This window comes from Apodemus sylvaticus, chromosome 10 (assembly GCF_947179515.1).
Source record: "Apodemus sylvaticus chromosome 10, mApoSyl1.1, whole genome shotgun sequence".
Classification (NCBI taxonomy): Eukaryota; Metazoa; Chordata; class Mammalia; order Rodentia; family Muridae; genus Apodemus; species Apodemus sylvaticus.
The window spans coordinates 99,945,562-99,973,469 of NC_067481.1; the positions used below are offsets into that span (position 1 = coordinate 99,945,562).

The 27,908-nt window shown below is 50.5% G+C and overlaps 2 protein-coding genes across 7 annotated transcripts; one reads left to right on the plus strand and one right to left on the minus strand.

Annotated features, from left to right (window-relative positions):
* The first annotated feature begins 363 nt into the window (after positions 1-363).
* On the plus strand, positions 364-11,334 carry Alg1 (ALG1 chitobiosyldiphosphodolichol beta-mannosyltransferase). Of its 3 annotated transcripts, XM_052194894.1 has the most exons (13): positions 364-617; positions 1,691-1,768; positions 1,901-2,004; positions 3,049-3,197; positions 5,167-5,256; positions 5,561-5,671; positions 6,409-6,530; positions 6,648-6,686; positions 6,949-7,008; positions 7,788-7,898; positions 8,936-9,050; positions 10,060-10,135; positions 10,821-11,334. In XM_052194894.1, exons 1-13 carry the CDS (start codon positions 407-409, stop codon positions 10,950-10,952), a joined length of 1,398 nt encoding a protein of 465 aa, XP_052050854.1. In that variant the 5' UTR covers positions 364-406; the 3' UTR covers positions 10,953-11,334. The 3 variants fall into 3 exon arrangements, with proteins under 3 accessions (XP_052050854.1, XP_052050857.1, XP_052050856.1); XM_052194897.1 differs by lacking the exon at positions 7,788-7,898; XM_052194896.1 differs by lacking the exon at positions 6,648-6,686.
* On the minus strand, positions 11,308-21,162 carry Eef2kmt (eukaryotic elongation factor 2 lysine methyltransferase). Of its 4 annotated transcripts, none has more exons than XM_052194900.1 (8): positions 21,050-21,162; positions 18,073-18,135; positions 16,064-16,144; positions 14,986-15,087; positions 14,518-14,651; positions 14,171-14,436; positions 13,078-13,200; positions 11,308-11,630 (listed from the first exon to the last, which is right to left on the minus strand). In XM_052194900.1, the coding sequence occupies exons 1-8, from the start codon at positions 21,143-21,145 to the stop codon at positions 11,512-11,514; spliced, it is 984 nt and encodes a 327-aa protein (XP_052050860.1). In that variant the 5' UTR covers positions 21,146-21,162; the 3' UTR covers positions 11,308-11,511. The 4 variants fall into 4 exon arrangements, with proteins under 4 accessions (XP_052050860.1, XP_052050858.1, XP_052050859.1 ...); XM_052194898.1 differs by having other exon boundaries at positions 13,054-13,200; XM_052194899.1 differs by having other exon boundaries at positions 13,022-13,200.
* Positions 21,163-27,908: the final 6,746 nt, after the last annotated feature.

The following is a 27,908-nucleotide window of genomic DNA, read 5'->3' on the forward strand; positions in this document are numbered from 1 at the left end:
GAAGTGTACTCCATCAGCAGGAAATTATCTTCATTATAGTTCGAAACTTATCTTAGAGGTCTGAAAAAGAAGTTCTTGGACTCCCAATAAAGATACAGCCTCACTTTCACAGGGGAAAAACACAGTTCAGAGAACTTGGCATGGCTAAGTACTACTAGTTCTTGGGCTCCTTCAGTCGCTCTTCAAAGACACCTATCCTTTCCAGGCCCCGCCCCTCCGTTCAGAGCCCGCCCCCATTTTCCAGATCCTCTTTCCTTTCCTCCAGACCCCGCCTAATCCAAGGTCCTGCCTCCTCCGGCTTTACAGAGCCGGTTTCAAACCCCGCCTCCCTCTGAGAGTCTGGGTGTGCGCCTGCGCATAGCGAGGCTTCCTGGTCCGTTGACGTGCTCGGCGCCAGCCGGCCAAGATGGCTGCGTCCTACTTGGCGCTGCTAGCTTTGGCGCTGCTGCTGCTGCCGGTGCTGCTGCTGGGTCTGTGGAAGCGTGGGCGGCAAACTGGCAGGGCCAGGCACGTGGTCGTCGTGGTGCTGGGCGACGTCGGCCGTAGTCCCCGCATGCAGTACCACGCGCTGTCATTGGCCCAGAGCGGCTTTTCGGTGACACTGCTGGGATTCTACAGTGAGTGGCGGGGACCTGGGAGGGAGGCTCAACCAGGAGCCTTGACTCTCCCTGTTCTGGGGCCGAGTCGGGAGCGGCTATGCTCCTCTCCTGCCTGTTCTGGCTTGGACCGCTGCTTTCTGGTGTCTGAGAGCGGCGGGCATGAGCCGCCTTTTACCATATGTGAAGACTACTAATAGATCGGTTGCAAGGTGTCTGTCACTTGATTCGTTTAGTTAGTGCAGAGACGGGCTGGAACCCTGGTGTGCTGGTCACTTCCTCGTGCTGCCTTTGTCGCTGAGTTGGCAGGCCGAATGTTTCTTCACACCCCTTGTCCAGCCGCAGAGCTTTTCTAGCTATAGATGGTTCTCTTGTTCCCTAAGGTGTAGGCAGAGGTGTCCACTCCTCTTCGTGCCCCATGTGGATGATTTTGCAGGGGTTCACTCTCACTATGAAGCCTCGAGCTGGTTTGCAGACCAGAATGTCCTTGAACTCAGAGATCCACTTGCTTCTGCCTTTAGAATGTTGTGATGAAGCCCCTACTAAGCCCCTCAGGTATCCAACCTTTGACATGGCCACATGAAATCTACCAGCATGTCGGGGACATTCATACCTATCCTCGAACACATACTGGGCACCTCAAATTGCATCAGCGAATTTAGGGGGGCCCCAGCTCCATCTAAGGGAAAGTGGGAACAGCTCTTATTGGTCCTCATGTGGCATGCTATCCCAGGGCAGACTGCCACCTAGGAGTCTACTCTTCATCAGTTTAATTGGGTCCCTGTTGAATGCCAGTCATCAGATTAAATTAAGTAGATATGAGGAATACCCTTCGAGGGGATTCTATAGAAGAACACAAAGCGACCTCATTTTCCATTCTGGTTACTGGGGCCTGGAGAGGTTTTGATAGGTGTTATTCTTTCACTTTGTTTACTTGAGACAGGGGCTTGCTTTATAGCACATGCTGGCTTTGAACACCCTATCCTGCCTTATCCTTCCAAGTACTGAAATTACAGATGTGAGGGAACACATCCAGCTGACTGTAACTTTGATGGCTACTTCTGATACCTGAAAGGGCTCATTTGCATTTGCAGACTCCAAACCTCGAGATGAACTCTTGAAGAGTGATAGGATTCAGATTGTGAAGTTGACAGATCTGCAGGGTCTGGGAGGTAGGACCAATCAACTCCAGGTTCCTGACTAGGGGTAGGTGGGTTGGAAGGGTGGTTGTGTATTGGGAAGATGAAGGGACTCTCAGAGTGCCAAGAGCTCTTTTGTAGAGACACATGTTTTCTGACTTGCAGCTGGGCCCCGAATTCTCCAGTATGGAGTCAAAGTTGTATTTCAGGCAGTGTATTTGCTGTGGAAGATGATGTGCACCGACCCCGCAGCCTACGTCTTCCTCCAGGTATGTGGCAGCTGCTATCTCCTGTCAGAATCACTGTTAGCAGGTCACTTGCTGGTCTTTTAAACATGCACACATTGGGTTGTGGGTGTGGCTCGGTAAGGTCTTGGATTTGATTTCCAGTTCACATTCAAAATTGAGCAAAGTATTAAATGTATTTAATACTTCTGAGTGCATAAACTGTAAAAACCTGGGGAGGGCTGTTGTACTTGTGGACTTGCAACTGTATAAGACCACACTGCCAACATTCTAGCGTGTTTGGGGGCGGTTGGATTCATAGGGTGCCATCCCTAGCTAAGGAGCTGTTGGCAGTTAATGGTTGTTGGGGATGGAAGTTATTTTTCTTCCCCAGTGTATCCACTAATAAATTGCCCATTCTCCAGTAGACACCCCCTCACCTATACATACAAGTAACTCTAGTTAAACTCAGTCACTAAAGAAAAATAAAAAGGTGAGAACAGGAGGGAGAAGTTGGAAAGGAAACAGGTGCAGAGGGATGATTGACAGGTGAGGAGGAAGAGCTGAGGAGGGGAGTGGGGAGCATCAGAACACATCAAACATACATAGTCATGAAACTTTCAGGTAAGAAATACACTAATATGAAAAACAAGGGACATGCATGTGCAGGTGCTGGAGCTGGCCCAGTGCTCGCCTGCTGCTCTTGCAGAGGGCCCAGGTTTTGCTCCCACCATCTACAGTAGGAGCTTATAACTGTCTGTAACTCAGGTTCCAGGGACCCAGCACCCTCGTCTGGTCCTCATGCTTGGGTGGAAAGTTCTTTACCTACTAAGCCACTGTTTTAACTCAAGCGCTCTTGATCATTGATGATTTGGGGTTTCCAGATTGATTGGGCAGTTTGGTTTCTTTATAACTTTTTACTCCTTTTTTTTTGGTTGTTGTTGCTGTTTTTGTTTTTGTGGTGGAAAGGGTCTTCTTTCTGCCCATTGGCCTTATAGATCATGGTTTCTTTGCTGTGTGGTCCCTCCTCTAGGCTACGTGGGCCGTGGCCCATGCTTCCTCCACTGCCTCCCAGTCTCTCTTTCCTAGAACCCTCCAGGTCTGCCTGCTATTGCCGTCTGCTGGTTTGTGGGCTGCATTTGCGGGAGCAAACTGGTCATTGACTGGCACAACTATGGCTACTCCATCATGGGCTTGGTCCATGGCCCCCGCCACCCCATTGTGCTGCTGGCCAAATGGTGAGAGGGTGTGAGTGGTTCCCCCTGAGTCCTCATTGGAGTGGGTGGGAGAGAAGGGCCTGGGTGAGCAGGTTGGATCTGCAGCAGGGTCCTCAGGTCCACTCTGATCCTGGTTGCCCATCTCATTGTGTGATTCTTGCTGTGGGGGCCAGCTAGCTGTATCCTCTTGGTTACCTTGCTGGGATTGATGGCTGTTTGTGGGACCAGCAGACCAGGCAGCTCCTGTCTGCCACAGAGCATCACCTTTGTGCCAGGCTCCAGGCCAGGTCCTGCGCTTCCCACTCTGTCTCCATCACCCCCAGTTATGGTGCACTGTAAAAGTTAGGGGAGTGAGCTGAGAGTGATGCTGCCTCTTGCTGCACAGGAAGTCAGTGAGGAGTCAGCCCCAGGGAGCTGTCTGTACTCCAGAGCCGACTTGTAGCTGGAGGGAAGAAACGGGTGGCTGCCGTACTCCGGTGGGAGGGAGCTAGTGATCTTTCTCACGCTGGTGCCCAGACTTGGGCTTTGAGTTTCTGTTGTTCCTCTTGCCTCAGCCGCCTCCACTCTGGGATTACAGGCACAATAAACCACACCCAGTTTAGTAATCTTTTTTTTTTTTTCTTCTTGAAACAGAGTTTCTCTGTGTAGTCCTGGCTGTGGTGGAACTCACTCTGAAGATTAGGCTGGCCTCAGACTCAGAGATCTGCCTGCCTCCCCTGGGATTAAAGGTGTTGGCCGCCACCAGTTATCTTACTTTTATGATTTTTTTTTGTAATTAAATTTTATGGTTCATTTTAATTTTTAAAATTACTTTATTTTCAAGAAACAAAACAAAACAACAAAAGATAGCTGGGTGGTGGCGGCACATGTGTTTAATCCCAGTACTTGGGAGGCAGAGGCAGGTAAATCTCTGAGTTCAAGGCCAGCAACAAACAAACAAAATTACTTTATTTTATATTTGAATATTACTTTATGTATGGATGTTTTGTTTGCATGCTTGTCTGTGTACCATGTGCTTGTCTTGTGACTGTAGAGGACAGGCAATCACACCCTCTGGGACTGGATTTATAGATGGTTGTGAGCTGCTGTGTGGGTCTAGGGAAGTCAACCCTGGTTCTGTGGAGAGCAGCCAGTGCCGAGGCTTTTCTCTGGTTTCTAAACTTGGTTTTTGAGTCTTGTGTATTGTAGGCTGGTTTTGGTCTACCTCTCAAGTGCTGGGATTAGGGGCGTGCACTACCAACACTTATATGTGGTGGGGATGGAACCCAGGCTGTTGATGCATTATGGGCAAGCTCTCTACCAATCGAGCTTGATTCCTATTCCTTCATATGTAAATGTGTGTGTATATATACATATATGTACATAACACATACATGTACTTGAGACAGTGTATATTGTGGGCTGTCCTCAAACTCTGAGTATCATAGGATGACTGTGAACGTCTGATCCTCCAGCCATTCTCTCCTTCCTTTTTCGGTGTCTGGATAGACACGCACCACCATGCCTCATGTTTTAAGCACTAGAGGTAGAACCTGGGCCTTGGGCTTGCCAGGCAAGCTGCTACCGGCTGAGCCACATTCCAGCCTGCAGCTTAGTAACCTCCATTTGCTCTCTCTCCTCCTCATTCTCCTGGCGTCACTAAACTCCCTTCCCACTAAATTCCACAGTGAGAGGCAGCTGCAGCCCCCATTGAGCAGGGTGGCTGAGACTTGGTTAAGCAGCCCTTATTGGGTTTCTCCTCTTTGTTGCATGTGAGTCTGGATTTGTGGGGATTGATTCCTTTTAAAGTAATCGTATAGGCTGAACAGTGAGAGGAAAGGAAGGTTTTTGAGAGTAACTTAGAGGGAGGCTCATGGTGCATTCTGACAGGCTCAAGAGGCCCTAGCTCTGCAGCCTTTCCACTGCCTAGGGGTATCAAGTCATACGGAGGCTGGGGTGGCATCTAGGCTCATCTCAGGGTTCCATGCTGACCCCCCAAGGTATTTTGTAGGTATGAGAAGTTCTTTGGCCGCCTGTCCCACCTGAACCTGTGTGTGACCAATGCTATGCGGGAGGACCTGGCAGAGAACTGGTGTGTCAGGTATGCGGGACCTGGGATGCCTGTCAGTCTGTGTGCTTCGAGAGCTACAGCACTGTTCTGCAGGACTGTGTGGAAGGACTCAGGCCCTGGGCGATGGTTCCTGGTTTTGAGAGGCCAAGCGGGGAGGCAGTAGGCTTTCTTCCCTCCCAGCTGTGTGGCCTCGGATATTTTGGTGCTAAATATCTGCACCATTCTAAGGAATTTTTATTTCTTGTCGCTTGGATTTCCCCAAACTCTCTTGCTTTTTGGGATCCTGCTGTGTCCTCTTGCTTAGATTTTTCTCTGCCCACTCCCATCATGTCAGGGCTGAGACTCTCTACGACAAGCCAGCATCTTTCTTTAAGGAGACACCCCTGGACCTGCAGCATGAACTCTTCATGAGGCTGAGCCGCACGTACTCGCCTTTCCAGAGCTGGTATGTCTCCCCTCTCTCTGTGGTCCTGGTCTCCTGCAGGCCTGCGGATCCACTCATCTAAAGGCAGCAGACTAAAGCTGGGACCTGTCATCTATTGCTATAAAAAGGTTTTATTAGAACACAGCTCACCCATTCACCTCTGAGTTGTTGGTGGCTGTTGGAAGCCTGGTGTAGTGGTGAATGTTTGTAATCCCAGGACTTGGGAGGCTGAGGCAGGAGGATTGTAAGTTTGAGGCCAGCCAGGGCTACATAGCAAGCCCCTACCTTACCTTGAAAACAGTGGTTGCTCCCAAATTGTAGCAGTGGAACCGTGCTTCCCAGCAGTTGATGGTCCACAAAGCCTGAGGGATCTTTACTTTCTGGCCCTTTAAGAAACTGCCTGCTGAGCCCTGGGCTATCTTGTTCTGCTGCCAATCAGTTCTTGTTTGGCAAGGGACCTGAGTGTCCCCTGGGCATCTCACTGGGCAGAGAAGGTACCTGCCCATGTCCACCATGTGCTCCTAGGAACTGAGCATGGTTGGGGGTGGTGAGTCAGTCTATCCTTACTGGGATGCTAAGCAGGCAGGGTGGGGAGCCTATAAAGGTGGCACTGTGTGGTGGAGCAGGTATTACTCGTAACAGTGCCAGCAACCAGCATCTGCGAGGTCTGTGGGGTGCCAACACGGCTGTGGCTTGCCTCTGGCTCTGTTCTTGTGTCACAATGTCTGACATCTTATCTCTTTTCTCTGATTCTTCAGCTCAGAGCCCTCAGATCCTGGCACAGAGAGGTCAGCCTTCACTGAGAGGGATTGTCAGAGTGGGGTTGTGAGGCGTCTGCATGGGCGGCCAGCACTGCTCGTGAGCAGCACTAGCTGGACAGGTCTGCCTTCCCCAGCCCTGGGATGTGTGCCCGTCTTGCTCTGGGATCCAGGGGTGGGTTTCTGAGTAGGGTGGGAAGTTGGGAGGCAACTATGACTCCTCTCTTCTCTCCCTGTAGAGGACGAGGACTTCTCCATCCTGCTGCGAGCATTAGAAAGTAGGTGTGTGGCTGCATCAGCAGCTCAGAACTCTTAGGGGCTGTTAGGTCCCTACCTGGCCTTTTGTCAAAGCCTGTCATGTGCTGTGCCCCTGGTGTCATGGGTAGGCCTGCTTGAGACAGTAGGGGAGGCTTCCTGCTCTTGTGTGGTCACCCAGTGGCTAGATCCTCAGTTTGATGTATCTTGAGACTAGCAGCCCCGGGGAGCGGCCTCCCACGTCTCACCTATTTTCTCCTGGTTGTTTGTCTTTTTTAAAAATAGAGTTTGAGCAGCAAGCACTCACTGGAGACAACCTTCCTTCCCTTGTCTGTGTGATAACAGGTACTGACGAGAACACTGTCGTGGGTTTAGAAGGGCAGAGGGTGAAGATTGGGCACATGTCCTTTACAGGACACCTCTGTAGGACACTGTCTTGTTGGTCATCACCTCAATTCTCTGGGGTAGTTTCTCTCTTCCTCTCTAAGGTCTTGCCATGTCAGGCAAGTGCTCTACCACTCAGCTATATCTCCACACAAGTTGTCCAGGGTGGCCTTGAACCCACCCTGTAACCAGGCAAGCCTTGATATACTAGCTCGCTTCAGTCTCCCAAGTAGCTTGGACAATCTCTGTCAATAAGCCCTTGGGGTGGTGTTTCTACCATCTGCCTGATACACAGAGACCCTGATGCTCAGACAGGACTTGAGTACAGATTTCCATCGGGATGGCACTGTGTAGCCCAAACTCTTCGCTTCCCCAGAGGATTTCTAACCTCTGTAGGTTGGAAGCAGTGTGTTTTCCGTTCATTCCCAGGGTTGGCAGCTACATCCTCCTCTTCTCTCCCAGCCGGGTTCCCATGGGATCCTGTGGGGACTCAGGCATGCTAAGGATGCTCTGTCCATCTTGCTGGCATCCTAGCATTATCCTAGACCCCTCTGCACTCTGTAGCCCTGGGCCACCTGGCTGGAGCGTGCTTAGCATCCCCGCCTTGGGCTGTCAGGGCCTGCTGCGGTCCTAGTGGGGGTGGTCCTGGGAAAGGGTCGTCAAGTGCCAGCTGGAGCAGCAAGACCTGCCCACTGGCAGAGATGGACAGTGGCCATGGTGGTGACTTTTCTTCTCTGAAGGGAAGGGGCCGCTCAGAGAGCACTACCGCCACCTCATCAGCCAGAAGCACCTTCAGCACGTCCAGTTCTGCACCCCATGGCTAGAAGCCGAGGATTACCCACTGCTTCTAGGTGAGAGGGCAGGCTCCAGGGGAAAACAGAGGCCACACAAGAGCGGACAGGGACCATGTTACCAATCTGTTTTGCTATGATTTTTGAGACAGGATCTATGTAGCTAAGGTTAGCCTTGAGTTTGTAGCAAAGCCTCCTTCCTCAGTCCCGAGTGCTGAGACTACAGGCGTGTACCACCGTGCCTGGACTTTTTGTTGATTTGAGTTTTTCTGATCGATTTCAGTGTATGGTTGAGGTTGGCTTTGAACTTGCAATGATCCTGTCTTGGCCTCTCCATTGCTGGGCTTACATGAGCGCTCCATTCCACAGCTGATACCTGGTTTTTGCTGGATTTGTTGTAGATTTGGTTTCTTTGATTTTATTTTATTTTTTCAGTTTTGTTAAGGTTTTACTTTTGAGACAGTAAAACCTTATCTTGGACTCAGAGAGATCCAGCTGCCTCTGCCTCCCAAGTGCTGGGGTTAAAGATGTGTGTCACCAAGCCAAGTGAACCAAAACCATAGCTCTATCACAGTGACTTCTGCGAGTTTTCTCTTTGAAAATGAATTATGGCTAAGTATGAACAATAAATGAGTACAAGAAAAAATGAGCCGGGCGGTGGTGGGACACGCCTGTAATCCCAGCACTTGGGAGGCAGAGGCAGGCAGATTTCTGAGTTCAAGGCCAGCCTGGTCCACAGAGTGAGTTCCAGGACAGCCAGGGCTACACAGAGAAACCCTGTCTCGAAAAAACCAAATCCAAAATAACAAAACCAAACAAAAAAAAAAAAAAAAAAAAGAAGAAGAAGAAGAAATGAACAAAACCAAAGTAACCGTTAGGCAGAGTGAGACAGGATCCAGTGGTCAACCATGTTTTTGCCTCTGGTTAGGCTGCCTGGCTTCTTGGTTAGCTTATGCCATTTGTGTTTGGGGACAGCAGGGACAGCTTCTGATTTTCACTCACTGTCTCTGTGTGTGTGTGTCTGTGTGTGTAGTATGGGGGGAGGTCACTGCATAGGCCTGGAAGAATGTGTCCTAGTGTTTTGACTGTCTTTGCAGGGTCAGCGGATCTGGGTGTCTGTCTACACATGTCCTCCAGTGGTCTGGACCTGCCCATGAAGGTGGTGGACATGTTTGGGTGCTCCTTGCCTGTGTGTGCCGTGAACTTCAAGTGGTAGGAGCAGATACAGAGCTTACTTGGGGTGTATTCTAGATCAGCAGTTGGGGGGCTCTGTGGTTCTGCTGAGCTCCAGTGAAGGTCAGTCAGCTTGGCGTGTCCAGTCCATGTCATGCCAGTCATCCAGTGCAGAATGGTTTTAGGATGTTGGAAATATGAGCCTGTAGTTTGGAGGCAAAGGCAGAAGGATTCTGGAGCTTGAGTTTCTGTCTCTGGAAAAAACTGTAGCAAGGACTATGCTGAGTGTGTCTGTATCAACATGTAGCTTCCTTCTTATCCCTGCCCCCACCCACTCCTGGGATGGTAGCTCCTGGGATGGGAACTCCAGAGAGGATGTTCACATGGACCATACGCAAACACAGTGTATGGGACATAAGGGACTTGAGCATCTGCGGATGCACATGGGGCTCCCGGAAGGAGTCCTGCAGAGGGGCGGGGCACGGCTGGGGTTTGCTCATGGTTAGCATGCTACTCGGCTCACGCTGGGAGGGATGGTGGCCAGAGCGCCTGCTTTACCACTCTGCTCTGTGGCTGAGCTCCCATGATTTCAGGAGATGATCGCACCATTGCAGTGCTGGCTGGCACTCCACTTTCCCTGGCCAGGGCAGATGTGAACACAGGCTGCAGCTTGGTAGCTAGGAAGCAGCCTCTGGAGGGGAAGTTCAGGATGGGAAACCCTCGTGTGAGCCAAGTTCAGGGACTGTCAGGATCAAATCTCCCAGTGACTCAGAAAAGCTACCCTTAATGCGTGGAGCCACGCTCAGCCATGCTGGGGCCCTAGCTCTCAGGCTGGAGTGGAGAAAAGACTCGGAAACCGTCTCAGCACAGAAAGACCATCTTCCCGTCTCCAAATCAGCTTGGCGGTTTGGCATGTGCCCTTGTAGGCTTTTCTGTCCAAATACTTCAGCTCAGAACAGAGGCCAATTTTACCTGAGGGGGTAGTGGTGGCCCAGCTCGGTTCCCTTTCTTCTCCAGCTGCCTCTCAAGTCCCTTGTTCTCTCTGCAGTTTGCATGAGCTCGTGAAACACGGAGAGAATGGCCTGGTCTTCAAGGATGCTGAGGAGCTGGCAGCTCAGCTGCAGGTAGTGGGCCTGCTCCCTGGGGGCTGGGAGGTGTGTGGCAGGCCTGGCACTGAGCCAGCTCCATCTCCATGATCCTTGTTTCCCACACAGGGACAGTTCCCAGGGAACTCTGGGCTATAGAGGAAGGGAGCAGAGGCTCCAAGGTAGCTTCTCAGCCCGGGCTGTCAGCCAGTCATTCACATTGCCAGGGGACGGAGAGCCACGCGTAAACATATATACCCCTGCCACTGCTTTCAAAGACGGGAGCTGTGATGCCCTTTAAGGGGGTGGGGGCCAAGGGAGCATCTGCTGAGAGTCTGTCCCTACAAAACTAATGTCCTCTCATTTCTGGCCTTAAGTCCATTTAAGAACTCTGGAATACCATTCTGGTATGGATGGGAATACTAGCTGTGGACATGTACAGATAGTCTGAGTTCCAATAAAACTTTATTTACAAAGCCAGGTGGGCAGGACTCAACCTGATGGCTGCAGTTTTCTGGTCTCTGATAGACACACTGAAGGCTTCCATCGAAACTGCACCTGCAGGGGTGTGTTGAGGTTGGGAGCGGAAGGGGGAGGACAGCAGGTGGAGGTGGGCCATTCTCCAGGGCAGGGCTGTGGGTGAGTACCGAGGGGAGGGCACTGCTGCTCATGAGCATGAAGGACCTGGCGCACAGAGCTAAGTTCTAGTTCTCCTTCCCTCTAGATGCTTTTCTCAAAGTTTCCTGACCCTGCTGGAAAGCTAAGCCAGTTCCGGAAGAAACTCCAGGAGTCAGAGCAGCTACGGTGGGATGAGAGCTGGAAGCAGACTGTGCTCCCTTTGGTCACTCACAAGTGACCTCCAGGCCAAGGGTCTGGCCATCCTTCCTGTGGCCATCCGTCCTGTGGCCACCCTTCCAGCCGGGCTTTTGAGTGCCCCCTAGTGGTCAGAAGACTGAGGACTGCAGCGGGAGAGAGCTAGGAAAGGAATGATTGCAGCTGTGTCTGTCATCCAGCCCGAGACGCTCTCCGGTCTGTCCTGAGCACGTTTGTTACCTCGGTGACCCTGCCAACTTCTCAGTCCTCGGCCTTTTGTTTCTGGACTCTTCACATTCCTTGCAATCTGGTTCTGCTGGGCTGCTGTGAGCTCTGGGATATCCTGTGCTCACTGGGTTTGGCTGAGCAAGGCTGAGCCATCTGACAGGACAATCATACTTAATAAATGTATATATTTATTTGTACAGTGGAAATGCTTGCTCTGAGCCTGTGTCCACTCCATATGAGCTCCTGAGGACAGGCCCAGCACTCAAAGCCTGTGCTTACTGTACATTTATGGCTTGTCATTTAACATTCCTGTGCAACAGAAGCCTTTTCAGCGTTCCCATGACAGTGATCTCATGGGATTTTTCAAATCAGCTTCAAACAGCATGGCGACCGGTCAGCACCAGCTTCAGGATTGCGATGGCCGAATGCTCTTCGTAAGGGAACAGTTTGCCAGTGTGAGGGGGCACCTCTTCCCAGTCGATCCCAGCACGGTCTAGATAAGAGTACAGAGATCTCAGGAGGGCAGCTGACACAGGTGTGCTTCAAGCTGAACTGCGCGGCCCACAGGTCTCCAGGCTCTGAGGGTGTGTACGTGGGGGCATGCTCAGTGTAAAGGAGGAGGCAGAGGGTCTGCTCTCCCAGTTTCCGCTTTACTCCCTTAAACCCCAGCAATCCTGTCTCTGCCCCGATGGCATTAGAATTACAATGGCCACAACCTGACTTCTTACTTGGTGCTGAGGAGTCCAACTTGGGTCTTCTTGTTCAGATAGGAAGCACCTTCACTTACTGCTCTCTCTCAAGCCTGAAGGCGAGCAAGGCCTTAAACACCAGCGGCACCTCTGTGGCCGCCTCGCCTACTAAGCCTCTTGGGTTCCCTGCCTCTCTGCACCTGCCTGCCCTGTCAGTTGGCACAAGCAGAGCTCAGCTGTGTTCTAACCGCAGCTGCCCAGCTTTATGGGGTTTGCAAGTACTAGGAGCCAAGATGGTTTCCTAATTAGACTTGTGTTATAAAGACAGCTAGGAGTTTAAAGAAGAGAGAGCCCAGGAAAAAAAAGTATGTGAGGCTCTAGAGTCCCACCACCCGAGTATACGTTGGCACACATTCTGTAAATTCCTCAGTTCCTTCTAGCTGTAATTTTTGAATTATGGATGGAATCCAGCTGTGGACACAGTAGATAAGTGTCCTATTACTCAGGTAAATGCTCTGGTCCCCATAAAGAGTTACTGAAATCAGGCACAGGCTGGCTGCTCTGTGGTACCCTCTGCCTTTCATAGGGAAGATGTATTGCAGGCTGTGTGTGTATGTGTGTGTGTGTGTGATCACCTGAAGGACAGGCAGGGCCCTTAGTGCTCCATCAGTGGTGGGTTCAGGTAGTGTTCACCTGTTTGTCTGAGCTGACTGGAGGGCGTCTGTGTGTGAGCCCGTCCATAGCTGCTGGAGAGGCTTTGGTAAGGGAGCTGGGCCAGGATGACATCACACTGCCCTGGGTATGTGTGGATTGCCTTGGTTGGCATGCAGGGGCTGTGCATGGCTCTGAGTGGGTGGGGTGGAGTTTGGACTCAGCCCAGATGACTTGGCCCACCGGAGCCTGGGCCACTCAATCTGAGTGCTTCAGTGTCTGCAAAGCTGGGGTGGGATAACTGGACACATCCCAGGTGCTGGTGAGTGTCACAGTGGATGACAGATAAGACTCACAGTAGTGTCATTTGGGGTTCTACAGATGGTGGGTCCTTATCCCTTTTCTAAAGTCTCCAGTAGCTTCTCTTCTAGTTGCAGAGTGCCCCAGACAATGGTGGCCCACTGCCCATAGCCTCTGCAGGCCAAGCTGTGCCTCAGGTGGATGCCACCACAGAAAGATATGGATGACAAGGAGCCCTCCTTACAACAGATGGTGGCCCACAGGTCGGGCACTGACCCAGCTCAGTGATGAACATCTTGCCTGTGTCCTGGCTGCGGACAGTATAGGCCACATAGACGTCAGGAGCGCTCGTCCTCTGGCAGTTGGCAAGCATCTTCAGGACCCTGACCAGTGACAGTGTCACCTCCCAGCAGTATAGCACATCTGCAAGGGAAGGGCTGTTACTGAAAGGCCTCCCAGCAGGATCTACAACCAGAGCGAGGTGTGGGGCTGGCCTCACTTTGGGGTGAGGGCTTGGGAGCAGCAGTATTAAGATGTGTGCTATTCTGTAGGAAGACACCCCAGGGAAAGGGAGGCCCCAGGAGGAAAGGCCTCTAAAGACCTCTGCAGTGGGCCCTCCTGTGGGAAGTTGGCTCTGCGCCCTTGCTCACCTGGCCTTGCAGTGAAGCACACCCTGGCCCTGGGCTTTTAGAGGGCCCTGCAGCGCGGGGTGTGCTGTTTTCAGTGACCTCTGTTGTGATGGGGAGGAAGCGGTGGCCCAGGCAAACCCTTTCCTTCCAAGACTCCATTCTGTTTGCTAAGAGATGGGCTTTTGTGCCATCTCTACAGGACATGAGACAGGGACTTAGGACCCACATGGTAGACAGCCAAGGCCACATGGCACAGGGATGGCATATCTGCATGGAATCAGCATGGACAGTGTGCCGGGGCCTCTCAGCTCCTGTTCTCTGAATTGGTGCCTGCTGCCTCATTCAAACACGACCCAGGATGATGCTAACAACGGTGGAGGAGTTGGATGGGGCCCTGGGAGGACCACAGGCTATCCCACCCAAAGATGCTGTGTGGCTATTTGTCACTAGCAATGGAGAGCACAGTCCTTGTGGTGGGTGGGTGGGACTGCTCTAGTATTCAGAGGAGCAGGGAGGGAAATGGGTGGTCGCAGGATGGCTGTGGCAAGGTACTCCAGGCCACCTAGTGTGCCACCCTGGCACCTGCTCTGGGGACAGCTGGCTGTTCATGGACAGAGCCACAGCAGTGAGAGCAGCTGTCTCCACAGAGGGACCTGAGGCTCTGGAGTATGGGCTGTGACGTCACTGGGATCCCAGGGTGTCTCTTTGGTGTCCTGCTGGTCCCTGCCTGCAGCACCCACAGCTTCTTCCTGCTGGGGCATTACCTGCTGCAATGACAACGTCCGCCTGGAAGGCAGAGAGCTGAGAGGCTGTCACCTCGTCCCAGTCCAGCTTGGCCACTGTCACGTTGGGGCTGCCTGAGTCACTGGGAGTGTGGAGCTCTAAGGGGAAGCCATTGAGGCGAACGTTTCCACGGAGCTGCTCAAGCACTTGGGCGTGACAGTCGCTGAAGATGTACGCTCTGGGGCAGCACGCCTTGCAAATGGCCAGGCCTGTGAGGCCTGCTCCGCTGCCTAGCTCCAGGACAGTCCTGAGTGGGAGATGGGAACATGTGTTCACAAATGCCCCAGCACCAGCCGCCTCAGTGCCCTGCCCTATGCCCCAAGAGCACCTGTCGGTGAAGGCTGCTGGGTTCTCGATGGCCCATTCTGCCAGGTAGAGAGCAGCGTCCCATGTAACCAAGCCTGTGGTGCCATGGGACACGATGGCAGTGCTCTCAGAGAGTGTGACTGAGTCTCCTGAAGGCTGCAGACAAGGAAGAGAATGAACAAAACCATCAGAGTTTGTCTGGTGGGACCTAAGCATAGCAAGTGCATGGTGGAGCAGAATGTGGTGGGGTATGCATGCTGCGGAAGGCACTCAGCGGTGGAAGTGACAACCTCCCTGCACCCGGCCATGTGGGGTCTCAAGGACATTGTGCAGAGTGAAAGGAGCCAATCTCGGGGTCCATGCTGTGTGATCCCCTTCATCTAATGCCTTTAGAATGACCCAGTCACAGAAGAGAGTGTGTGTGGTGGACAGGGGTAAGCACACCACACCACACCACACCACACCACACCACACCGCGCATGTCTCATACCAGCAAATAGCTCCGGTGGCACTGCGTGGACTCTTTGGCCATCAGAACCTCTGCCAGCGCCTCGTATAGTGCATCCAAAGGCTCCGTGGGTACAGCCTCATGCTGGGAACAGACAGCCTTAATTGAGAGGTCACACTGACCCTTGTAAACACCATTCTGTCCCTTGTCTCCTCTATGGACAGGACTGGGTAGCTGTCACAACATTCATGGTCCTGGAGATGGAAGCCAAGACCAGCACATGCTGGGCTGGCACTGTACTGTGGAGCCATGCTCCACAGTTTTACCAGATGTAGAGGGTAAATTTTGGAGTGGGGGCTATGCTAGCATTTGGAGAACATAGAATTAAAAGTGCAGTGGTGGGATGCCTCCAGGAGAGGTGTGGAGAGAGGGCAGGTGGAGTCTAGGAGAGCCACATTGCCTCAGAGAGGTGCTGCTGTTCATGTGAGCCCCGGGCTCACAATGCAGAGGCTTTCAACATGCTTCCCAGTGGCCTTCACCAGGCCTCACAGCCCTGTTTCTCCTGGTGCTACCAGGGTCTACAGAGGTACCAGGGTGCTGAGGCCTGGGCCCAGAGTGGTACAGAAGCAAGGATCACTGTGGTGAGCCTAGTGAGTAGTGCTGGCTTCAGGGCTCACTGAAGCTGGCCCGCTGCTGTTCTCCATGGCTAGCTAGGGTGGCGCGGAGCAGGTCTGGATCTGTCCTCCAAAGGTGTCTTGTAGAGGTGGGGGAATTGGCCAGCAGCCCAGTCGGCGGAATAACAAGGAACTAGCCAGGAAGGGACTGTGGGACAGACTATCAGGGCGTATGGTAGGATGGGGGAGGAGGAGGCATCCTTCATCCACTGGCAGGGATGTCTGGTAGGAAGGAGAACCTTACTTTAGGAGGAGAAGCCCTGGATGCTCTCCTCTGCCCTTTCCGACCATGTTCTCCCCACCAGCAGCCCCGGCAAGGAAGCCCCGACCCAGAGCTTACAGAACAAGCAAAGGGCAGGGAGGTGGGGCTGCTGGCGCCTGGCAGAGCTCTGTAGCTCTGTATCCCACGCTGTGGCCTGTCCCCGCAGCCGCTGCCCACCACTGACCTTTTTGATGAGCTTTGAGAGAAAGCAGCGGGCATACTTCACAGACGGTCCATGCTGCACACACACAGGGTGTTTCACAGTCTAGACAGCAGAAGACAAGGTAGTTGCTGCAAAGACCTGCCCTCAGTGTCCTAGGAGCTTCACATGATTGGAGGGGGATTGATGCTCCAGCAAAGATAGGCAGGGACAATGTGGGTATGTGCCCTGGGTATCTACAAGATGGAGTCTTGCTAGATATCATGGACTGGTCTCAAATTTGCAATCCTCCTGTCTTAGGTTTATAGGTATGTGCTGCCAGTTCCAATTTAAGAATGAGTTTTAAGATCTTTCTTTAAAGGACACCTACAATGGTAGCATAGCTCTGGAGGAGCCTGAGCTCACAGGCCCTTTCCTGTCCACCCAGAGTGGGAACCATATTAGTTTGTTGTGAGGATGAAAGTGGGGTATCTGGCTTCACAGAGGACGTGAGGGCCCAGTGGCAGGCGGGAACCATATTAGTTTGTTGTGAGGATGAAAGTGGGGTATCTGGCTTCACAGAGGACGTGAGGGCCCAGTGGCAGGAACCAGACCTCTCAGATGCCTGTCGTCCTGGCTATGAGGCCTCGGTGGTGAGGAGGGTTGGAGATGGGGTTGAACAGGCAAATATGGAAGAACAAAAGCTTTGCCTGGAGAGGAACTGTGGCCTCGGTAGAAAGCCTCCAAAAGTGAGGTGCAGGCTCTCCATCTGGGAGAGCAGTGTGGGGGAGCTCTCAGGTGGCTCTGCCCGGCAGGTGTGAAAGGAGCTCAGGGGACCAGCAGAAAGCAGGACCTGGAAATGGGCCTGGAAGGAAGGTAGCTTGCTGCCTTGGGAGGACCACAGGGTCCCCTTAAGTCCCCTTAATACAGTTCCTCATATTGTGGCCGCCAACCCATAAAATAATTTGTTGCTACTTCATAACTAATTTTGCTACTGAATGAACTGTGATGGAGATATTTGCATTTTTTGATGGTCTTAGATGTCCCAGAGGGGTCACAACACACAGGCTGAGAACTGTCATTCTAGTTCCTGTCTGGGCTCTAATCACAGCATGACCCACACAGGTCATTGAGAACTGTTCCCTTAAGGCCTTCAAGGGATTCCCACTGAGGGCTCATTGGTGGATAACACCATTATATCTTAAAAGCCTGTGCTCTAAGTTTGGATGGGTCACCCAAGGATGGCTGTAAGACAAAGCCTCCCTGCCGCCCCCTTCATCTTTCTGATGAGCTTAGGCTGAATTTGCATTGGCTTTGGTTCAGCACAGAATTCCAGGTCTGGGCTCCTAGGGTGGGCTTCAGGGCTAGGGGCAAAAGTCTTTCCTGCATTTGTATGCAAACATGCTTCTCTAGTAATTCCTTCTGAGGAGGAAGACTACGATTTTCTCCTGATGGAAGGCCAGGACCCTTAAGAAGGCACAGGACATGGTGGTGTGGTCTGCTACAGGCACATGCATTTCTGAGACCAAAGCCCGCTGCTGCTTCCGATACTGAGCAGGCAAAATGGGCTTTATTATTTTTAATGTAAATGCAAAGAACATTTCAAAGCAGTTAACAAATGCTGGAAGCAGATGTCTGTTACCTGTCATCTCTGTGGTTCAAGAGTGGTTGAGAGCACTGGCTGCTCTTCCAGGGGACCCAGGTTCGATTCCCAGCACCCATGTGTTAACTCACTTGTCTGTAGTATATGCATGTATCTCTCTCTCTCTCTCATACACACACAACCCAAAAGTTAAAGCCATCTAGAGAAAAATGGCATAGTAGCACTCCATAGAGATAAAGTCTTAAAAAAAAAAGATATCCCCTAGTTTTCCACATCTCATGCAGCTATTTGAATTTCTTCTTCATCCATTAAAACCAAACATCTGTCTGTGGTGATAATGCTTATGGATAATGCCAATGCAAGGGCTGCATTTCTGTTCTCTGGACACTGGGGTTTGGAAAGGGTACAGGCAAGACTTGGGTCTGCTGTTTGGGGGTGCTGGGGCTCTTACCTTCTGCAGAATAGCCAGCAACAGCTCAGAACCTGAGGGGTCCTTTAGTTTTTCTTCAAGGCTCTGTTCCAGGGACACAGAGAGAGAGAGAGAGAAATCTCAGAGGCATGTTCTCAGCAACATTACACTCCTGTGGAATATTCTGGTAAAGAGTATCCGTGATCTCTGCCTAGGGACTTGGAGCTAATCTTAAGTGGAAGCCACCAGAGATGAACTTGGTCTAATGTCACGGGCCACATGTGGCTGAGTATGAGAAGACCAAGTCCTGAATCACGTCAGATGAGGCTGCCCAGCAGCCATGGGGTCATGGCAACTTTGGGGCCGAGCTGGAAAGTTAAGACTCTGTTACAGCCCAGGCCTGAGCTCGGCTGTGCGGGGCCGCGCCTGGGCATGCCATCTCGTCACGGGGACTATAGCTACAACTGCAGCCAGGCAGGCATGTGACACACAGCAAGCCACTTTATGTCCCCAGAGCACCTCTCCATGTCCTATCGGGTCCTCTACGACCTGCCTTGATCCTTTTCTGCCCTCAGCTACACACAGTCTCATTTCTGCTCGCTCCACTGTGGCCACACCAGCTGGCTGGCTCTTCTTAATCACGGCAGCCATGTTTTTATCACAAGACCTTTGCTTCCTCTTCTCTGAGACCATCCTAGGGCCGACCACCTGGGGATGCAGGTAGCAGCAGTTCAAATGTCTCTCTGGGGAGGCCTTTGATGACTTTATTTTATTTGCCATTTCCTTGTTTATTTTTTTCATCCATTTGAGACAGGGTCTCACCTTGCAGCCTGGGCTGGCCTCTAATTCACAGAGATTCTCCTGCTTTGGTACCCCAAGCTGTGATTATTGGCATGAGTCCCCACACATGGTTTTACCTGGTGCTTTCTGGTTCCTTACTGTTTTAGGGCTGGTCTCTCATGTGTTTCTGATGTGCCCTGGTGTGCAGCTCACGGATAGCATTCAGTAAATACTTACTGACCCGGTAACTGCTAGGCAGCACTCGGTGCACTCCCAGTCAGGTGGAAGTTAGTGTTTGTACTCAAGTACTCCCACAACGTGAGATGCAGGAGGGGGTACCTCTGGAGGGGCACCACCATGAGCGTTCATGATAAAGTCTCTAGGTTCTTGGTAGAAGCACTCTTATGTTCATTCTCCTATAAATAAGCAACAGCTTGGGACATGGGGCATTGTGACTCTATAATTTGGAGCTCTGGGACGCTCCCTTTCTACCTTGGCTGCCTTCAGCGAAAGGACTATCATTCTGACGGCTTAAACCAGTCTTGGCTGCATGAACATGCCACAAACGCCTTAGACAACCAAAGCTGACTGTCATGGCTGCTCAAGGTGCGGCCTCAGCCAGGGCTGTTTGAAAACTTTGCACCAGAACTTTTTGCTGTCCCAAACATGGGAGCGCAGTGATGTGCACTGCACTCATTTCCTTGAGGGACAGTGGGGAGCACGCCCCCTAGTGGCCGAGTGGAAGGATGGCTGGGATGGAACAAGAGGCAAGGCTGTGATCGGTTCAAACACTTACATAGCCTGCAGCTGTGGCTCAAAGAGGGAGGGACCGGCCCGCGCTGTCTCCTGGGAATGGTCTCTTGCCTACTTTAGAAGTGCGGGCTGGCCAGGCGGCCAGGCGATGGTGGCGCACGCCTTTAATCCCAGCACTTGGGAGGCAGAGGCAGGCAGATTTCTGAGTTCAAGGCCAGCCTGGTCTACAGAGTGAGTTCCAGGACTGCCAGGGCTACACAAAGAAACCCTGTCTCGGAAAAAAGTGCGGGCTGAGGGGGTGGGTAACAAGGAGAAAGCAGACACAGGAGGCTTTCAACAGTGGACGGCAGAACTGTAAAAGCAGACATGTAAAAAGGCCATGCTCAAGAGCTAAGGACTCTCCACGTCCAAGGCCTGAACAAGAGCTGTATGTTTGCAAGGGCTGTTGCTAAGGGCTGGAGAATCCAATACCTACCTAGGCCTGCCGGGAAGCTGGCAGCCAAAATGCCCCAAGAACTCCCAGAGGGTCAAGAAACCTGCAATTGCTACTCTTGCTGCCTACAGCTGGCACAGGAAAAACACAGCCAGCAGAGATCAGCACTCCCAGAACTTTTTGTCTATCTGATTTCTAGCTGGGCAAAGGAAAAAGAAGTCCATTTGTTTAGGAGCAAGAGGCTGCTCTCATTGTATCTTTTACTGTACTAATTAGAAATGATGGCACAGAGATGTGGCCATTTGTGCAAAGTCCCACATCACATACGGGTTTGAATTAGAACTACAAGCAGGAAGCTGGTCTCCTTGGCCAGAGCTCTGGCTCTGATTCTTTTCTTCTTAAACTCCTGGTCAAATGGAGAGACAGTAGACGCCAGTGCTGTGCACTGTGGGTGACCCTGAGCAAGTACTTAGCACAGCACGTGAACTATTATTATTACATTTGACATTGAATGAGGTCCTATATGCTATTCAGGTTTCGTTTTGTGTTAAGACCAGAAATGTTTTAGGTTGATGAAATAATACAACTACCTAAACCACTCAACGAAACCGGGCAGACTCAGGAGGAATATAAATTTAAGTTGACTCAAGCCGGTGAGCTCACCGCACGAGAGTTAACAGCGAGGCACGCTCTAAAGAAGCCTAGTGTCCCCAGGCCACAGGGAAGTGCCCTTTTCAATCCGACCCCCCTCCGAGACGGTTGTGCCTGAAGCCTGCCCTTTGGATGGGGACGCTGGCCTCCTTTTCAGGAGAGCGCGGCTCTTGCCATTTGAAGACGCTTAGTTTTTCAAAGTTGTTTTGCAGTCGCCAAGATGACCGATTACTGTTTTAAAAGTTGCTAAAATAATTCAGCCCGGTTCCTGACCCTGTAAACCCTGTCGAGAAGGGCCCGCCTGCCTCCCTCGGTCCAGCGGTGAGCAAAGGCGGCCCGAGCCTTCCCGCCCCGCCGCCCGTAGTGCTCGACCCCGATACCCGCCGCGCGCCCGCCGCCCACCTGCCAGGGAAAGGAGGGCAGCGCGCGAGCCGCCAGGAAGCGGCGCTCGAAACTCTGCAGCAGAGACGTGGCCCCCTCGTGGTCCTCAGGCGCCATCGCGGGGCGGGGCTAGAGTTGCCTGGAAACGGGCGGAAGCGAGGCCCGAGACGGAGGAGGCGGGGCAACTAGGGGGCAAGATGTGGGCGGGGGCTAGTCTTTGCTCCGGCCTAGGGGGCGGGGCAAGGTGGTGCCTGGGGGTGGAGATTACGGTGGGGCAGGGGTAGAGGCGGGCTGTAAACTGCCGGCCGGGTTGGGGTGTAGCGCCTCGCTAGTGGGGTGCGTTTTAAACAGTTCGCGGAGCCGGAGCCGGCAACTTGGAGGCGGGGCTTAGACTGGCCTGAGGGTGGGGCTCAGAGGGCGGTCCTTGGCCGGAACTGGGGGTGGAGTCTAGGGATTAAGAGATGGGCTCGAGCGGGCATGGGGGTGGGGCTGAGATTGAGGTTGAGCGGAATTTAGGGGTTGGTCTTTGGATGGTCTGGGGGCGGGATCAGATCAGCCGGGGCGGGGCTAGGGTGGGTCTGCCCACGTAGTAACCCAGGAAGATTTTGGAGGGGTCTAACCCTACCTGGGTGTTAGGAAGTGATACCTGGGAGTCTTATATTCCCTGAACTGGGTTCATTTAAGTAAAATGAACTGTGATTGTTTTTGTGGGGTTTCGTCTTTTAATTTCTTTACATCATTTGTGTATATGTGTATATTATATAACAGTAGCAGTATGTGCTCTGAAAATTAGTGCACAGAATTGCAGAGGCTTCCAGCAGGAGTTTCGTTTTATCTTGCAAGGAAAAGAATCTGAACTAAGAGTGGGAGTTAGCTGCAGCGGGTGGCAGAGTATTCTCTTCAAAGTTAACATGTCTCCCTAGAGTTGAAAGGCAGGACGCTGGCAAGCTACCTCTGCTGTCCCCCAAGTGTACACTGTCCTTCAAGGTGTAGCAGTTCAGTTTAGCAAATGTCTCAAAAACTCCATTTGGAAGCTTCTAGAGCTAGCTTGTAAAATATACTTGCAGAATGTAGATGAGGGAGACAGATTACATCCCTTTACCTCCTTTAGACAAGAGGGAATGTAGGAGGGAATGTACACACATGCACGGGCACACAGTGCATCCTTACCACTGTTCCTGTTCCTCTTGGTTCTTTTGAGAACAGGCATCTCATTGTCCTGGAGCCCACTGCTAGTCTGGTTGCTCAGTGAATGCCAGGGATCTACCTGCTCCCCACAAATAACACCGGTGTTACAAGTGTGGATGAGTCTGGGGGTATTAAATTCCAATTCTCATACCTGTAAGGCAAGCCCTTTACCAACTGAACTATTATCCCAGTTCACGGAAGGACTTTTGAGAACCCAGGGACCTCACAGGGGTGATGTGTTCAGGTGTAAGGAAAGGATAAGACCCTCTTTGTCATGCGAAGTGCTGATTCCCGGTGTGATCTGAGTGCTTCTGCACCTTCATTGTGAGAGGCAGTAGGTGCATGAGCTACATTAAAGGCTCCCTGTAATCTAATAATAACCTAATGTATTTTAGCTATACGAAACCATTGCCTTTTAGAAATTATGCTTTGGGTTTGGGAGTTCAATCGGCATGAAGTTTTTTCTTCTATCTCTCCTCTGGCTAATGGTTTCTGTAAGAAAAAGGGCCGATTGATTTCTTTCTAGAATGTTGCTTCAGGGTGCAGTGACCTTTTATAGGTCGTGATTCAACTTATAGAAAAATTTTATAGTTCAAATATAAATTGCACCAAATGCAGACACTATAATGGAATTTAAGGTTAAATAAAGTTTCAACCTTCCTCAGGCTGTTTCCAGCATCCAAGAAGCCCTGCAGCTTTGGAGACAGGTGCTATGTTAAAGTCTCAGCAGGGTCGGGTATAATGCATATAGGAAGACTGGCGTAATAAACTCACTACTGGGACACACAAAGAGAAGCACCAGGATTCTGTGATGGTTTCATTGTTTTTGTTCTGTTTGCATTTGAGACAAGGTCTCATGCAGCCCAGGCTGCCTTCCCACTTGCTGCAGGAAAACCTGCCCTCACCTCCCAAAGTGCTAGGATTACAAGCACAGGCCATTATACCCTTTTGAAGTAGTGTTGGAGACTGAACCCAAGGCTTTAGGCATGGTAGGTAAGCACTCTACCTACTGGACTACACTCTCAGCTCCAGACAGTAGAATATTTGGGACCAGTATTAAGGGCTGAATTGTCTTCTCTGCAGAGGTAGGCTGGAATTCCTAAGCCCTGATTCCTGGGAGTGTGCATAGCTTTTGGAAGTGGAGTGGCTGAAGATGTTATCAACCGAAGAGGAAATCATGCCAGAGTAGAGGGTACCCTGGGTGCCAGTGGCTCTCCTCACAGGAGAGGAAGATGCCACATAAACTCAAAGACACTGAAGAAAATGGCCACATTCCTTTAGAGCTCAGAGTGATGCAGCTACGCACCAAGCACCACAGGGGACGCTGTAGCACCAACCGCTAGAAGGCCCAAAGCAGGGGGAGGGGCTGGGACTGCCGACACCTTCATCTTGGATTTCTGCCCTCCAGGTTTGTAAGACACTAGGCACCTCTTGCTTTAAGTCAATGTGGCACTTGGCCACGGAAGCCCTAGGGATGAAAACATCTGGCCACACTAGTGTGGGGACTTCTTTGTAAAATAAAACCGTAGGGGATAAAGAATCAAGAGTTTCAAATGGTGCTATGTATGGATGGTGGTATACACCTAGAACTCCAGAACTCGGGAAGCTGAGGCAGAAGGATCTAAAAGTTCAAGGCCAGTCTGAGCTACATAGCAAAAATGACCAATAGCAGTTAGGGATGTAGCTTACTCAGGAGAGTGGTGGCACATCCCTGTCATCCCAGCAGGGGATCAGGAGTTCAAGGACACTTTTGACTACATTGTGAGTTTGAGGCCAGCCTTGGCTGTGTGAGACCCTGTCTCAAAATAAAGTGAAGTGAGAACTGTCCTGAGCACCAACCCTGAAGACCATGTGTACCGTCTGGGTTTGTGTCAACTTGACACAGGCTGGAGTTATCACAGAGAAAGGAGCTTCAGGTGAGGAAATGCCTCCATGAGATCCAGCTGTGGGGCATTTTCTCAATTAGTGATCAAGGGGGGAGGGCCCCTTGAGAGTGGTGCCATCCCTGGGCTGGTAGCCCTGGGTTCTATAAGAAAGCAAGCTGAGCAAGCCAGGGGAAGCAAGCCAGTAAGGAACATCCCTCCATGGCCTCTGCATCAGCTCCTGCTTCCTGACTTGCTTGAGTTCCAGTCCTGACTTTGGTGATAAACAGCAGTGTGGAAGTATAAACTGAATAAACCCTTTCCTCCCAATTTGCTTCTTGGTCATGATGTTTGTGCGGGAATAGAAACCCTGACTAAAACACCACTCATTTCTTTTCCAATGAGAGGCTGCATATGACTCTCACATTAAACAGAACCATGGGACCTTTGTCACAACACTAAGCCTGACCACTATGACACAGGAAACCTTGTTATCCTCCCCCCCTTTTTTAAATGAGAATATTTTTAATAGTCTGATTACTAGGAGTCTGTCCTAGTTGCTTCTGGGACCCTGGGAAGTTCTCCACACATGCTCCAGTGGATATTAATTATGGAAATAAAAAGGACATTTAGCCCAAGAAAATGCTCGCTGTAGTGAACTTTCAGAGGGCAAGTCATTGAAAGACGATTCACTAAATGACCTCGGCTAAATGATGAATTTGCCTAATGACCATTCTGCATAAGGACTCATTTGCTAAAAGCCAATTTTCTGAAAAATCATATTGAGGAACGTTCTGCTTATCAGAGACTGAACCGCATTCTCACAATCAGCCAGTGGGGCGGCCCATGCCTGTAATCCCGGCACTCTCGGGGCTGCGGAGGATTGAAAGGTCAAGGCTGGTCTGGGCTATAGAGCCAAATCCTGCCTCAAAACAAGCAAAGCACGTTAGGTGATAAATAACTGCATTTTACTGAGCATGTCTCTGCCAACACCAAACTCGACCCCTTGAGTTTTCTCACCCTTCTTAAATTCTGGCAGGATGACAAGCCCAGAGGTTGTCTAAGCAGTGACTGGTTTCTGCTCACAGCATGCGTCCCTCATACCATACTAGAGGCTACATCTGTCACAGGCTTACTTCTCAGGCCTTCTAGATTTTCTTGTTGCTGAGAATTATCAGGTGGTAGCAGCAAAATTCAAACCACTTTGATTTTGTCTCATATTTAGCTTTTTCCATTGGGAGCTCGTTATTGTTTTATTTATAAAATTAAAACAATTGTTTATTTGTGTATGTGTGGGGTGTGTGTGCGTGCATGGCACATGTATGGAATTGCCTTTCTCCTTCTGTTTTATGAGACCCTAGGATTGAACTCAGCCTGTCAGGTTTAGGGGCAAGCACCCATACTACTGAGCTATCTTTCTAGGCTTATAATTTATTTTTATAACAGCTGTGTGTGTATGTGTTCATGCACACATACATGTGCACACATGCATGCATATGTGCACATGGAGGCTAGAGAACAACTCTCAGGAGTCTGTTCTCTCCTTCCATCATGGGTTCCTGGGGACAAACCCTTACTAGGCTTGTAGGCTAAGCAAGCACCTTTACTCTGCCAGCTTTGAGTTGGCCCAACTATACTTTATTTTGTCTCATGGGGATTTAGGAACTCTCTTCTGTTCTATAGGTTCTGTAGGCTGAGCTCCTGGGTGGGTATGCATACACCATAAATAACTGTTTTATTGAGGAGCCAAGATACTTCACAGTGCTATTTTCAACATATATTTCAGAGAAATAATCTGAACACTTATTTTAAGACATTCATTTTTATTATTTTAATTACATATTACATGTATGTATATATTAGGGTTCTCTAACAGAATCTAGAGTAAAGGAATCTCTCTTTCTGATGCTACAGACAACCTTACTTCAGCTTTAGTGTACTTTTATACACGAGTGTAACAAAGAGGCCAATGATCTATCTATCTATGTATCTATCTACCTATCTATATGTATCTATGTATCTCTCTATATATCTATATATCTATGTGTCTATATAACTATGTATCTATATAACTATGTATCTATCTATCTATCTCTATCTATCTATCTATCTATCTATCTATCTATCTATCTATCTATCTGGATTTATTGGAATGACTTACAGACTGCAGTCCAGCTGACTGTGAACTGGAAGTCTAAGAATCTAGCTAGCAACTGCTTAGTCCACAAGGCTGGACATCTCAATTGGTCTTCAATATATGCTGCAATCCCACAGAAGTAGGCTCCAAGGCCAGGATGTGCTTTCAGGGCAAGGGCAGGTGTCGGAACACGTCAAAAGAAGGCCCCGTAGTGAGCACTGCCTTGGGGAACTGTGAGAGGGAGGCTCCAGGAGAATTGGCAGGGGAACTTCTACCTCAGCTGCATTTTGTCCCCTGGATTGTTATGGATGTGATTTCGCACCGCCTGTGATGAACACTTACCTTAAAAAAATGGTAGATATGTTCATTCCTGTTGGATGTCAGAATGTAAGTGTAGAACTTAGTCTGGCCAGTGCACCCTGAATCTGGAAATGGCATTCTGCCTTGCTTTTGTGCTTTCCCAGATATAATCTATAGTATGTGCTGCACAGTTGTGTTTAAATTGGTCTGTTCTGAGAAAGCTCTGGGAAAGGGCTGCTCTGCTAATATGTGCTTCCTGGCGTTTATTTACATGTTTTTCTGAACTCAAACAACCTTCCTTGGATCATTGTTCTCTTTGTTACATTCCTGTATCACAGTACACTGATTCCGAAGTCGGGTGGTCTGTAGCATCAGACCGTAGTCTGCTCCATTCCTTCAGGTCTTCAGATCCCAGGGCTGGAAGAGAAGAGCTGCACAGGTCCGCTGAAAAGCCCACAGGCAAGCAAGCAAAGAGCAAAGGCTTCTTCTTTCTACATCCTTATATAGGAGTAAGCGGAAGGTATTTCCCAGATTAAAGACATGTATCTTCCTGTCTCAAGATCTAAATCAGAGATGTGTGTCTTCCTACCTCAAAGGTTCAGACTAGAAATGGACTCATTTCACCTACTTCAAACCAAGGAGAAAAAAAAATTCCCTCACAGCTGTGCCCTCCATTTCTGGACTGTAGTTCACTTCAGATGGAGTCAAGTTGACAACCAATAATAGCCATCACAGTGTATCATCGAATAGCGATGCACATGTGAGTGCAGGTGCCCACAGAGGCCGCAGACATCTGGAATTACAGGCTGTGGTAAATTGCCTGATGTGGGTGCTGGGGACTGGACTCAGGTCCACAGATATAGCAGCGTGTGCTCTTTCTGTTGAGCTATCTCTCCATTCTCCTGCTTTAAAAATTATTTTTAATAAAGTGTTTTTGCTTGTGTGTCTATATGGGACTGCGTATATATGAATGCAGCTTCCTGAAGAAGCCAGAAGAGGGAATCAGATGCCTTGGAGAGGGAGGTAACAGGCAGTTGTGGGCCACCTATTGTGGATCAAATTAGCTAGGGTCCTCTGCAAAACATGTATATATTTGATACAGGGCTTCACTGTGTAGCCCTGGCTTTCTTGGAATTTATTCTATGCATCAGGCTGGCCTCAAACTCATAGAGATCCTTCTGCTTCTGCCTCCCACCTGCTGAGATGTAAGGTGTGTACCCAGCCAGAGCAGTATATAGTCTTAACTGCTGAGCTGTGTCTCCAGTCCCTTCAAATTATATTTAAAAAATTTTATTATTGCATATGCATATGTGTTACTGTTACAATCTTCAGAAGTTCTCTCCTTCTACCCTGTGATCATTTGTAGAGTGCAGAATTGGATCTCAGGTGCCTT